At 38.6% G+C, this 15,057-nt stretch overlaps 1 protein-coding gene across 2 annotated transcripts in view; it reads left to right on the top strand.

Annotated features, from left to right (window-relative positions):
• The window catches only part of NYAP2 (neuronal tyrosine-phosphorylated phosphoinositide-3-kinase adaptor 2), a 213,582-nt gene that overhangs the window by 158,416 nt on the left and 40,109 nt on the right, over positions 1 to 15,057 (top strand). For both annotated transcript variants that reach the window (XM_084891383.1, XM_084891384.1), the window contains one exon: positions 5,753 to 5,959. In XM_084891383.1, coding sequence (XP_084747509.1) covers positions 5,753 to 5,959 — 207 coding nt within the window. The remainder of the gene's footprint in view (positions 1 to 5,752; positions 5,960 to 15,057) is intronic.

Below are 15,057 nucleotides of genomic sequence, written 5' to 3'. Positions count from 1 at the left end.
TGAGAGTGTGAAATTTCAAATACAATAGCAGTCACAAACCACAGATATAAAAGCCTCTTGTCTAACTGATCTGAATCATCTAGATGTTATAGAAACAATTAAATGATACGACAAATTAATCCTTTTAAACATTTACTTCAAGAAAATGAAAAAAAAATAGGATCTTATATTTCTCTATGAAAATGGTGTTACTGGTCACATTTCCAAATAATATTTATTTTCTTCAGGGAATATTTTGTTTTCTGCTCTATCATTAGCAAGTTAATTAGAAACATTGTGGGTTAACAAAGGAAATAATGCTGGTTATAGTGATGAATTCATGTTTGTCAGTGAGGGTTATTGATTCATGTTAATAGGCCTATGTGTTGTGATATTGGAGAGGTGGGAAGAGAGGCTGTGAGTCAGGGTCAAAAGTATGGTTAGATCCAGGAATGAAAGATAATGAGCTAACTTTAACTTTTCCAAATCAGGCATGCATGAGTTCATTCACCTTGTCTGTTCTCACTGTAGACTCTATTAGATATTGAGTCTTTAGTCTTAAGAAGCTTACAATCACATGGCAAGAACAGAAAGATAAATCAGCTATCACATGACTCTCCACCAAAAAAAGAAGGACTTTGGGAAAAGAATAATGCTGCCAGTTTTAACACATTGGAGTTTCCCAGAGAGCCCTAAGTAAAGGTCCATTAATACAATATTATTTTCTTTGTCTCTAGAGCTTGGGAGGAATCTTTAGGTTATGGAGATTTTTAAGAATCTTCACTATGATTTAATTGCTGAGAGAGTGAATGTTGATGAGGAAGAGTGGATTAAAGATTTTGGGAAAGCTCAGTATCAGATGTGGGTCAGACCTGATGATGAAAGCTATCAGACAAGGGAGACAAGTAATTATAGTGGCCCAGGGTCCAGGGAGGAAAAAGAGAGTGAGAGGAATGAGTTAGAAGATGGAGAGACAAATGTAGATCCAGAGACAGACAGCAAAAAGAGGCAGAAAATGGGAAACATTTGAGAAGGAACTTCATAGTTAGCAGCATGAGGTGTGATAGATGAGAATCCTGGGGAGAATATTTCGGTCATGAAAAGATTGTTCCTGGTCTCTTATTTTTATTTATGGTTTTAAAACTTAAACACTGTGAGAAGTTTAAGACAATAAAATACAGAACACACAAGCTTATTGACAAATGTGATACAATAAATGCATGCATTTTTCACAGCAAGATTTCAATTCAAGATTCATCTTCAATGTGAAAATCAGGTTTTAGATGAATAGTCTACATTCAGTCATTCATTGATGAGCAGAGAAAGAGCTCAATCTATGTAGTTGGCCCTAGGCTACACACTGTGGCTGTAACTGTGAAAATAACTTAGATTTCATACAAAACTCTACCAAAGTTTTCTAAGATTGATCTTGTCCAGGAAGGTTTATGTTACTAAAACAATATTTTTTCTAACAGGCTTTAAGAAAATATTGAAAAAGATGGACCTAGATAAATATGTCCTTATTCCTCTGAATAGATGTCTTTGAGCTGTCAATATGTTTTATTATATGTATTTCTTAGACTAATTGTCCACTTTCCATTTGTCTCTTTTCAACAGTTATTTTGAAGATTTTTTAAAATTTATTTTAATTGGAAAATGCATAATGTAGGAAGCTGTACCTGAATATATAGGAAACCAGGTTCATTCTCAAATCATATGCCAGTAATTTCAATGAAAACAAAGAAACTGAAGTTGATGAAGATGTCTTGACACACATCCTCAGCCTTTTGTATTTAAAATGCTGTCCTAGCCCTAGCTGGTTTGGCTCAGTGGGTAGAGCAGAGACCTGCAGCCTTAAGGATCCTGATTGCAGTCAAGGGCACATGCCTTGGTTGTAGGTTCCCCAGCTCACATGGATGTTTCTCTCTGTTTCTCCCTCTCCTTTTCAACTCTCTAAAATTCAATGGAAAAATATCCTAGGGTGAGGATTCACATACACACACAAAAATTGTCCTAATCTGTAAATATACTATTGGACCCGATCTTTGGGTATTTTTTCAGTTTGATTAGTTTTAAGTCCAATGATAGAAGACTCTTTGGTTGTGTGTGTGTGTGTGTGTGTGTGTGTGTGTGTGTGTGTGTAAAATGGGAAATATTTATTAATGATAGTGGAAACAAATATAGAAGTCAGTAAAAAAAAAAAAATGAGCATCTCAATGGTTTTTTTTAGAATCTGGAAGAGAAGGCGAGGTGAAACATTAGGGATTGTGACATTTGGGAGCCAGAGTACATTTTTCTTTGAAATTGTGAATAAACAGCTTGGAAATAATCTAAGATGTTGTTTTATGATACTCGTTTTATTTCAGTTGACTTAGGGCACTGAAAAGCAAGTTCTGGCTAAATTGTTTTGCGGTAATTGTTATGCTGGGATGCATTACTTTAAAAATATTTTGACTTATATTTGATTTTAGTGTAACTGGGATGTGGGCTTATACACAGGCACATTTAAAGACCAGACTTTTTCTGAGGTTGTTGCTGAGATGACCCTCCTGCTTTAAGTACTGCTCATAGAACGGTACTTATGGCATGTGCTTGCATAGCTGTATAGCATCTTGGAGTTGGAAAAGACTATAACAATGTGGAAGTAAACAAAGACAAAAAATGAGCATAGATAAAGGCTATTTACTCAGAGCTTATGACACCAAGGGCAGTCAGACACCAGCACTTACATTTGGCAGGCACTCAAAAGCAGGAAAAAGAGTGAGAAATCTTTATGGTGGGAAAGAGAGAGAGAGCTTCAGATATGCCCCAATTGGAGACTGTTGGCCTGGGGAAGCTGTAAGCAGGCTAACTAAAAGCAGGGCATCCTATGTGATTAATTTTGAGTATATATTTGACTTTTCTCTAGTTGGCTCTATATTGGAAACTGGGTCCAAAATCCTGGCTATTTTGGGCTAAGTGCTACACAGTATGTCTTCCTGACTTGCTTGCTAGAGAGAGTAGTCTGACTTGCAGATAGCAGGTTGGCTTCCTATACTGCTACTCTAGATAATAGCTCAGAGCTCTATTTTTATATGTTACTGGCAGTTTTCCATGTGTATATTCAGTCTCTCAGTAATCATCTAGTTTAAATGTAGAAAGATTTAAAAATTTCATAGAGACAAATGGCTATAATTTATTTAAGTTTAATATTACTTTTAACATGTATGGCACTTTATTTTCAAAATATCTTTAGATGTAGAATATCATTAGATCCTTCTAATTAAAGTGGGGAAGTTAGGCAGAGCTGATATTATCTCCATCCTATATAGTAAAAGCCTAATATGCAAATTGACCAAACGACAGAATGACTGGCAGAATGACCAGTCACTATGATGTGCACTGACCACCAGGGGGCAGATGCTCAATGCAGGAGCTGCCTCCAGCTTTCAGGCCCCAGGCCAGCCAAGGTGGGTGCCAGCAGGGGCCCCCAACTTTCCCTGCAGTCACCCCACAGATCATCCCTGATCACCAGCCAGGCCTGGGGATCCTACCTTTGTAAGAATTTTGTGCACTGGGTCTCTAGTTTTTAGATAAGAAATATGAGATTCCAAAAGGAAAAACTTGAGTGTTCAGTGACATGCTTCACCAACCCAAGACCATGGCCAGGGCTGCAAAGCCTGGCATCTTGGTTCTTTACCCAGAGCTGCTTATGGCTCTGCCATACAAACTCAGGTAATGGGAAAACAGAGTGCGACATTTCTATCCCATGGCTGAAAGTTCATGGACATTTGAACCTACACACAAAGAAAGAAAATGGAGGTCCTCTGAATCATTTCTGTGAATTTTTTTCACTTCGGTCTTTCTCAAAGATGCCTTATTGGAATGAAACTTTCAATATAGTAAATTTTACAACTTGTAACTGTTAGATAACCAGAATTTTGAAACTGCAACCAGCTTTGTGCCACTTTAATACACTTATAACACTCACTTGATTCTCTTGTTCCTTTAGGAATGTTATATTTCCTACATACATTGAAAAGATGCTGGAGGAGTTAAGAAACCTAATAAATTAATGAATTCATTAAATACCTGTGGGCCAATATGCTAGGGGTACTGGATATACCAAATAAAACAACAACAACAACAAAAAAAACAACAGCAAATATAAGACCCTGCTTTTAAAGAACTCAGAGCCTTTTGATAAGAGCAAATACATAGAAAAAGTATACACCTGCACAGGGTGGCATACTGGTGGGGAAGGCTTCAGACAGTACTTGAATTAAGTAACCAGGCCTGTGAAGAGTTAACTGAACATAGAAAGGATATAAGGGTATTTTTTTTTTAACAGCATTGTTTTTGCTAGAGCTGGGATGGAGAAGAAGACATTACAACCAATTTAGTATTGTTTTTATAATACACAATCCTAGAAAAGTGACAAGCTTAGAGAGGAAGGAAAGAGGTTGATGATGGAGAATCTCTTGGGTCATACCAAAGAGTTTCAACATAATTCTGTGGATAACAAGAATCTTCTGGAAAGATTTTTAGTCAGGGGTACATTATGAGTAGATTTGCATTTTGGGGTAGACTTTGTTTTCAAGCACTTCTCTATATCTTTTGTAAGATGCTATTCCATGAAATAACATTTTTTTTATAGTAGCAAGGGGACAGCACTCTTAAAACCATCTTTATTACATGTATTTTTAAATACTTCTGTGCATGCATTACAGAATGACTATCACAACCATTCTCTGAAATAACACTTGATAATATTTTCATTTCAAACAGATCACATTGGCAATTTGGAGTTTATATTTTAAGGAGTCAAAGCAATAGTTCAAGGGTGATGATTTCAGCTTGAATCATAGAAACTGAATTAAACATGACACAAAATGGAACAGGAAAGAGAGCATGATATTCAGAAGTAAAATGAGTAGAATCAGCTGAATGATGGATTTGGGTAATAGCAGTTAAAGAAAAGGAGAGCATGCTTCCAGCTGGATGGTTGGCTGGACAACAGGACTTAATAGTTTAGAAAAAAGCAGTGCCAGTCAGTGTATGAAATGTTGAACTTGTGTTTTCCATGGGGACTTATCCAGCAGGAAGTTTTTAGTCTAAAGCTCCAGAGAATGGCCCAGGCTTGTGATAAAATATTTAGAAATCACTAACACCAGATAATTGCTAGTTGAATCCTGGGGGATAAAAATAACAAAAAGATAGAATGAGGGAGACAGTGGTAAGCTAGACCCATGGGGACAACCATCATATAAGGGATTCATAGTGGAAGACAAGTTATGGATGACACAGAAATGGCGTGAGACATAGAACACAGCGCAGGAAGATGGGCCATCAGGAAGCTAAGAGAATTGAAGATATAAATAAGAGAGTATCAAGGAGTTTTCAGATGGATTTAAAGTGTCTTCTAAATTTGCCTACTCAAAGGTCAAGGCGATATTAGCAAGTGCAGTTTTAGTAGAGTGGCTGGAATGAATTATGTCACGGTGAGCAGTGGAGTAAGAAAAGATGAGACAGAAAAGACAATGAGTATAAAGAGCACTTTAAGAGTTACTAAAGGGGTCTCAAGATTCACTGAGCTTCTCTTCCCAAGAGAAAGCTCTTTGCCAGGATACTAACCTGAACTGCTCCCCATTACACTGAAATGTTGTAATCTCTAATACACATATAGGTTTCTAAAAATATATTGAAAGCATTCAGAAAATTGCTCTTCAACTTTTAAAGAAACTTGGGAAGCATTTGACTCTTGTTTAATCGTGCAATTCTGGTTAACACACAGAATCAACAGAGGAGCTCAAAGTGCGAAGCCACAGCACAGAGCCACTGCCAAAGCTGGACAGCAAAGAGAAAGGACACCATGGGGCATCTTCCAGAGAGCCTGTCAAAGCTCAGGAATGGGATGGAACACCAGGGCCACCTGTGGTCACCAGCAGACTGGGAAGATGCTCTGTGAGCCCCACCTTGTTAGCAGGAAACCACAGCTCAGGTAAGAAAGATAATCTCCCACATAGATGGTAACTCCTCATGTCTCTGGAAACTGCTTTCATGCAATTATCACTTGGAGAACCAAATCCACAGATATCTCTTTCTACTCATAGGGAGAGCACGAATAGCCCTTCACACACCAGAAGTTAATAGTATGTTAGACCACTCCAGGGACCATCATTCACATGGGCAATGGAGTAGTGAATGGTGTTTCTTAGAGCTGTGTGATGCAGCAGCCTTGATATCTAGAAATATCTCAACCTAAATTTTATCTAGAGTTTGCGCCTAAAGCAGTTTTTTTTCATTTATCAAGTTCAAGGGATTTAAAGCTCATGCCTCTTTTGCTTCAAAACAGATTTTAAGCAACTTGGAAATGAACAGAAAATAAAATTGAGGATAAAAATGCAACAGAGACGTGCTAGTTGGTTTGGCTCAGTGGGTAGAGCTTCCACCTTCGAACTAAAGGGTCATGGGTTTGATTCCTGTCAAGTGCACATACCCAGGTTGTGGGCTCGATCCCCAACAGGGCGTGCAGGAGGCAGCTGATCAATAATTCTCCCTCATCATTCATATTTCTATCTTTCTCTCTCTCCCGCCCATCCTCTCTGAAATTAATAAAAAATGTTTGTTTTTTTTTAAATGTAACAAAGATGATCTGAAGGCAATAGAGGGAGTAGATATTAGGAGGCATTTGAAGTGGTGAGCTGAAGAATTTCACCTGGGACTACGTTTCCAAGTCTAAGTCAAAAATAGAAAACTATAATCTAATATACCTTTAAATTTCAAAGTTGAAATTAAAATTTACAATGCAATTCACATTGTTAATAGATAAATGTTATTAAACTTCAATTTTTAAAAAGCATTATATACTTGTTTTGAACTGACTCAGCTATGTGATAGACTTACAAAAAGCTGTCCATTGAAATAAACAACAAATAATCAGGCAGTTGCCTGTAGTTTTCAGGTTTCTATTCCTTAACAGTGTTAGGGCTCTAAAGAAATGACCAATCTTTAATGTTCTTTTCAACTCTTGATACGTTGGAAAGCAATTTACATTAATTTAGCCTGTGGTCTCTCTTGGGTCATGCACAAGTTAAAATTGAAACAGGATGAATGGTTTCTGGGGAAGAGATAAATCTAGAGGAGTACTCAGGAAAAGCAGAACAATAGCTTCCCCATACTTAAAATGTAACTTAAAGCTTTGGTGATGCAATTCTATAACCAACTTGAGCAACCTGGGGGAAGGAATATTATGTGAATTTAGCAGAAATTTGAAAAAAAAAATCTATACTAATAAAAGGGTAATATGCCAATTAGATTGGACATTTTCATGATGTCCTTCCAGACGTCCTTCTGGACAAAGCCACAGTGGCTGTGAGGGCTGAGGGCCACTGCAAGGACGAGGCAGCTGTGAGGGAGAGGCAATGCTGTAGCCCCTTTCGCAGAGGTGGAGCAGGAGCATGGGCTATTGGGAGGTGGTTAATACCAGATGCTGAGCAGGGTTTAGATGGGAAAGCCAGCACTTCCATTTTGACTATGTTATGTTGGAAGTACTCTTGGGATATCTGATTGAGAAGATAGCAGACAGTTGGGATTACAGGTCTCTAACTAAAGAGATTTAGTGGAATTAGAGATTAAGAGTAAAGACATTTATTTTTTTTTAAATATATATTTTATTGACTTTTTACAGAGAGGAAGGGAGAGGAATAGAAAGTTAGAAATATCGATGCGAGAGGAAGATCGATTAGCTGCCTCCTGCACACTTCCCACTGGGGATGTGCCCGCAAACAAGTTACATGCCCTTGACCGGAATTGAATCCGGGACCCTTGAGTCCACAGGTGGATGCTCTATCCATTGAGCCAAACCAGTTTCAGCAAGAGTAAAGACATTTAGAATGGTTAACACCATAAGACTAACTGATTCTAAATAAGGAGAATAGGAAACAGAGGTGAAGAAAACTGAGATTAGACCGGGGGAATCCAAACACTTTAATGTGTGAGCAAAGGATGAAGAACTTGTGAAATAAATGGAGATGAAACAATGAGATGGTCCCCAATTCACTTTTATTGAACACTTAGTAAGTTGCATAAAAATGGGTAATAGGTCTGTGACACTGAGGCATGAATCTTTCAAGAAATTCAGAGACTAAACAGAATTTATAATGAACTTTGACTTTCTCCTACTGAAAACTCTGGAAGCATCTTTTTGGCTTTATGGCATTTAAATCTCTCCCGAGTCTTTTCAGCTCTGTTTGTAGAGCAGTAAATTGTTTCATGACCAGAAGAAATGACATAAATTTCTGGAGTCCCTCACATTCTCCACCTGAGATTATGAAGGTGGTAAACAAAGGTGAAGGAAGGACTTATTTTTGCTGAATTTTTGATAAAGATGTTTTTGTGTTCACATTCAAAGAAATATGAAAAGTAGGGACAAATATATAGTCATTTACATAAATCAGTGCAAGTCAGGGTTTCTTATATGAAAGTGAAACTACTGATGTGACCGCTCAAAAGTAAATGTGCATCACATTTACTTGAACTTTTAGAACAAGTCAATGGCTCCCAAATATAGCAGCACACTTATATCTATTGAGTCTACCCTTATACCAATTTTGAGGGGGAAAAGTAGAAAATGAAAAATGTTTGTTTTGCAGATTTGTTTCTCTGAAAAGAAAAAATTGAATATGTACCAATACTATTCTAAAAATGCCATAGTTCCACTAGCAAAAGTGTATCCAATAAAATATCTGAAGTTCACATACCTCGGATATTACTTAAAATGTACTTGAAGAGGGCTCATCAGAGGGACTTTGTCTAGAACAAATACCTACATGAATATGGAATTCTGTGCTTCCAGGGGCTCTTTTGGAGCAGAGGGGAATGAATCCTTTACTCTTTCTCCTTCTTCTCTTCACACTTACTGGTCATTATTGTCTCCTTGACACTGGGCCACTGAACTACTAGTCCCCTAGTGAAATACACTAGCGATGTAACAGACAACCCTCTGTGGGAACCCCCTTTCATGTCCCGCGTGGTTCAGGGTTCTGGTTCAGGGTTTGGGTTCTGTAGAAGGCCACACACAAATGAAAAGAGACTAGAAAAGAATTAATTTGGGAATATTGGGGCCAGGCGGGAGCCCATCTCTAGTGGGAGGACTACACCCTGCTCTGGCTTTGCTATCCCTTTTCTTAAGGTTATGGGATACACCCATATCCTTTAGGCAGGAAATTCCAATAATAACCAATCAGCAAGGACTTACATAAGACTAACAGGTGGAGGCTGCTTCAGCTACCAATGTCTCAAATAAATATGAATGATTAGCTCCAACCTTTTAGAGCATTCAAGGTTGACCAGCCTTCCGGATTCCCTGTTCACATCTCTCTATTAGCGAGACAATGATCATTTTCAGCACCCTCCTCTCAAAACTACAGAGGAACTTGTTGTGGGTCGAATCCTGGGTTCAAAATAAGACCACCAGAGGCTGATGATTGATTTCAAAAAGCAGGCAAGGATCTATTGAACTGGACAGGACAGCTGTGAGAGCACCACACGCAGGTGGAGTCCACACAACCACACTGTTGCAGGTGTAGGCAGTCCTTTTAAAGGTCTAAACCATAAGATTTTTCCTTTGTTCTGAATTCTAAATTCTGAAGGCTGGGAACAGCCCGCAGGGTCGTTCCCAGCCACATCCTGCTGGACATTGGAATGTGGCTCTATCTTGCGAAAGCAAACAGTACAGAAGCAGACCTGAGCAGTTAATCTCTAAAGGTTATCTGAAGATTCTACTCCTGGAGCTACTGAGTCAGTGGGAATCAATCTCCTTTGGTTCTGGTCCACAGGCACATGAAAATTGCCTTAGCCTCTAGATCTCAATATGGAAGCTGAGGCAACTACCCTATTGTTTAAGCAAGTAAGCAAGTGCCGAAGCCAGAATAGCAGTGTTAAAATTCAAACAGCAGTTTTTCCCTAGGTATGGTTGCTATCATACTTCAGAACTCATCTACACACCTTACACTGGAGGGCAAGGAGATTACACCTGTTCTACCTATAAATGCCTGTCAACTTTTGCTTCTGACACTTGCATTTCATCTCTCTCTCTCTCTCTCTCTCTCTCTCTCTCTCTCTCTCTCTCGCGCACACACACACACACACACACACACACACACACACACAAACTGCTCTCAGTCACAGACTATTGCTTTACCAAAAGTGGTTTAGCCACTTGATAATGTTGTTCATAACAGCTCTTTTGAGGAATGGAGGAATTGCTGAAGTAAAACAAATGAGTGTGTCAGATTTCAATTCTAATTAACATTGCCACTGGTTGCTGTGGCACATTATTAAACTCACTTTAGTTAGTAAGTGAGGGATTCCCTGAAGGGTGATTCTTGAAGGTGATGGTGGACTGGGGACCCAAAAGCTCATGAAAATAATGGGAGAAAGTAGAAATTATACAAGTAAGTATGGTATTAACAAAAATTCAGAATTTAACAACTGGATCACTCAACAAATAGTTTCTAGGCAGCTTATATCTAGCTCTGTAATGGTTTTAAAGAACACACACACAAACACACACAAACACACACACACACACACACACACACACACACCCCATTATCTATATGAAACCTGGTCTCTGTCACTCAAAGACCTTATTGTGCTTCTTTATGAAACAAAACTATTGAATGAAAATTATAATTAAATGTTATTTTCATTATTATTATATACTATATTATCTCTCTACCATTGACTATGGATGTACTGTATTATCATTCAAATAACAAAATTAGTTTGGGCTTGAAAGAAATGGAGGATCTGAGTCTTAAACCAAGATTATATCAGGTCTTTGAAAAACTCATGATTATTAGCTGGGTAGAAACATACAGAGGGAACTTTCCATATGGGATGAGGGAGGTGAAAAGAAGCTGAGATAGATCTCTCCTGACTTGGTCCTGCCAGTCCAGCTGGACTGAAGAACCATTTCTGGAAGTTAACTCAGAAGGTTTTGGCTTAATCCTATATGGAACAATCTTAAAAAGACCCCTGCCTTTGTGTGTGCAACCTTGTGTGTTTCTGCTGTTCTGAGAAGAGGTCCCTTCGGGCTGAGAACTGCGGTGCCTGGAGGACAGGCAGGTAGCATGAACAAGTGCCTCCAGAGAGGTGCCTCCTTCACAGCAGACAGGATGTGCTTGCACATTACATCCCTAAGAATGCCCTTTGCTCTAACAAAGAAAATGATTTTCGCAATGTTTCTTAAAACTTGAAGTCATTTTGGCCTAGGTGATGTATTTCCACATCTGTTAGAAGCATAGGTGTGGGGACATATTTCTGCATTGTAAGAACATTTTATTGGAAACTGACAAACATCAGGACTGATGGAAGTGCAGGTGACCTGGAACGCACAGCGCTCTCTAGGGGACAGAAGCTACTTAGTGGCAGCTGATGCTCATGGTGAGAAATGCTCAACATTCTCAGATTTAAGTTGCATTATGTGAAGTCTCCCAATTTTTAAATAGAGCTCAGTTTTCAAGAAAACAGTGAATTGAATAATTTGCTTCCTGTGGCCCCAGGTAGCTGTAGACTTCAGTGTCATTTGTGGCCCTCAAGGCTGTCATTCCGCACAGTGGGCTCTCCTTCCCAGTCCTATCTGGGGGCTTGGTTATTTCCTCTGGGAACGTTGGCCACGCCCTGTTGCTGGGCTCTACTCACTATTTTCACACTCCAGAGCTTAAGGCTCCCTTTCTGCATTGTGGGAGTAAACACGTAGCAGAATTCTCACTTGGAGAAGCTTCGGCGAGCAATGTCAGTCAGGTTCCCAGTAGCCCCACTTTCATTTCTCTGGAAAACTGCCCTCTGTCTGCTAGAATTTATCTTCCCAGAGAAATTGTTTTATTTCTCCTAATACTGGTGGTTGGGCTTTGAGAAACAAACCAGAAAAGGAGGACTTGGAGTGAGTTAACCAATTTAAATAACAAAGGTGTTTATTTATAAAAGCCTGTTACAAAATAATAGAAGGTATTTACTCTCACATTCCAAAGCGAAAGGCGAGACCACAGAAGCTGAACTTGCAAGGGAAGTGATCAACATGAGTTTTGCTGTCCTCAACTGAACTCTCATTTCTAGCCTGTAGCCTGGGAACCTGGGTGCTCTAAGGCTAGAGACCAGATTTTCCAGAGACTTTGGAACTGATTCGTGGGGAGATAAGAATCACGTTGTTTTCTGATGGCATCTAAGATCCACTGTGTTCAGGAAATGCACACACTTAAGGAAAACAGAACCTGATATAATTACAAAATTTGCTCTAAGATGATGGCAAATGACAGTTAATCTGAATTATGGGACTTAAATGTTTCACCTTTGTGGATCCTCTATGACCCGTTTAAAATAATGTATTATATTTATATGCCATCTGTTCACTTTTAAAAGACTTGTATAGGTGCTATCTCATTTTATCTTCACAAAAACCTGTATATCTGTGCGCTGCTGTTATGAACTGATTATTTAGGTCACCAAAATGTAGCTCCAGAGGAATCCAGTAAATTATCCGAACTCATTGATAAAGGTAGTAGACAAATCAAGAAATGGATTTGGGGTTTCTGATCCATACTACAGCTCTCTTCCCATACTTTAACTATACTCTGAACTCCTGGGATTTTAAATTCGGGCATTAGATTTACAAAAGTCAGTTAACATACTACCATACTAAACCCAAGGAAAAAGAATTACGAAGATGCCATGCTGCCCACATAACCTTCCTTATAAATCCAAAGAAGTGTTTCTCCACTCGCTAATCATGAAATTTCTCTGTTCCTGTACCTGAGAGATGTTTTTAACTGACTGTCTGATCGGTCTAAATGTCCATTTCAAGCACCCTGAGTAAGCATGTCACAGATGTGGTTGTTCCCCCCCCCCCCCCCTTAAAACATAGGAATATTATAGATGCTTGCTGTTCTTTGGTTCAGTTGATTACTCATTCAGCAAACCTTGAGGACACCTGATTGAACAACTGACTATGAGGGGATGACAGATGACCTCTGCCCTCTTGGCATATGCCTACCTGCCCACTTGATCTCACCTCCAGAGCCATTGTTGCCCCCAATTCACTGAGACAGGGTTGGACTTCGTGGTCCAGTAGTTTGTAGGCTTTTCTCTAAACCATGTATATTCTTATCCCACTTTATGTTATTAGCAAAATGGTCAACATAATGGGAAATGTCTGGAGTCAAGGAATTTGGTGATAGTAACTGATGGGTGCATGTGTATGTGTGTGTGTGTGTATGTGTATGTGTGTGTGTGTATGTGTATATATATGAGTGTGTGTGTTTGTGTGTGTGTGTTTGCTTGCATTTACTAGTACATATGAAACTACTTATAGGTTTTAGGTTAAGGTCTTATATGATCAGATTTGCAAAGTCAGCTAAATTATTATTATACATTATGTATAAAATATATGTAAATATATGTATATATATTCCCTTAAATTTAATATCTACTAAACATATGCCTAAACCATGACATTGTATGTTACACAGATACCCTTAAAACTACTGGAAAAAAATACAACTTGACAGTAATTTCATTCGCATCAGAGAAATTCTGAATTTTCAATTATTCTCTGATTCTACTAGGGAAAAATAATTAACCAAGAATACAAACTTAGATAATGCAGAAGGTGCGTTCACCTTACTGGGCTCTCAATCTCAGTCCTGTTTGAAAACAAAAGACAACACGTTGGCTTGAGTTTTGATGGTTCTGCCAGTTCCTCCAGTCTTCCACTGCAGAGAACATGGCCCCACCCTCTTCCCTTTCTCAGAGGAGTCCATCCTGACATTGCTCCTAGTCGGCAGAAGTTGGCTTTCTTTGGAAAGGCCTTATAATCACAAAGAATGCCCTTTCTCTTTCTGTGAAAAGCCATTGAAGACATTACAGAAAAGGAGGGTTTTTTTCTGACTTATGCTGGGCTGTTACAGAGACTAGTTCTGGGAAGCTCTGTGAACTGACCAGACTACATCTCAATTAATATTTGCACTGCCATCTACTGTCCACAACAGGCACTGCAATTTTCCCTCCTTGATTTTTGTTTTGTTGTTTTTTGTTATTGTTCAATGGAAGACTGGTGAATGTATTTTTGTCTTTTTATTGGAAACATGAGAAAGGTGAAGAAATGAGGGGGGTTTATTTATATTAATAAGAAATGTATAAATAATTTATATTTTACAATGGCTCTTGTCTTTATGGTTTAAAATAATTCATTCAATAAATACTTCACGTCTTCAGGTATCAGTTATCACCACTGGGCCACTTCTGGAGCTAGAGTTGGGGGCAGGCTGTAATGTGGAACCACAAGAACTAAGAACACCAGTGTTATTGTTCTCCAAAGGAAATTCAACTGCTATTCCAGAAAAAGGATAAATGTGTTCTGTACAGGCAAAAATGAAAGATGGACATTACTCCTCCTGAATTTTATTTTATTTTTTAAAATATATATTTTTAATTTTTTTATAGAGAGGAAGGGAGAGGGATAGAGAGTTAGAAACATCGATCAGCTGCCTCCTGCACAGCCCCCACTGGGGATGTGCCTGCAACCAAGGTACATGCATTTAACCAGAATCAACCTGGGACCCTTGAGTTCGCAAGCCAACGCTCTGTCCACTGAGCCAAACTGGCTAAGGCCTGAATTTTATTTTTAAATAAATTTTTGTTTTTATTTTAAAACATTTCCAACCAAAACTTTACTGACAATTTTAGAAAATTTTAGCAAACAGCAAACTTGAGCTATGCAAGATCTTATTGACACTGTTACAAAATTAAAATGTAAAAAGCAGATCAGAAAGGAAGAGTAAAGCAGTAATCTTATGATTAATCATGAGAATTTTTGAGGTCATTTCACTACTACATCACATTTCATTTATGAACATCAAAGAATCAATAACCCAGCTAGGTGTGGCTCAGTGGTTGAGCGTCAACCCAGGAACCAGTTTGATTCCTGGCCAGGGCATATGCCCAGGTTGTGGGCTTGATATCTAGTAGGGAGTAAGCAAAAGGCAGCTGATGAATGATTCTCTCATCATTGATGTTTCTCTCTCTCTCTCCCTCTCC

This window comes from Pipistrellus hanaki (genome assembly GCF_964339955.1).
Source record: "Pipistrellus hanaki genome assembly, chromosome: 8".
Taxonomy (NCBI): domain Eukaryota; kingdom Metazoa; phylum Chordata; class Mammalia; order Chiroptera; family Vespertilionidae; genus Pipistrellus; species Pipistrellus hanaki.
The sequence above is the reverse complement of the archived record's forward strand: the minus strand, read 5'-3'. Positions and strand labels throughout refer to the sequence as shown.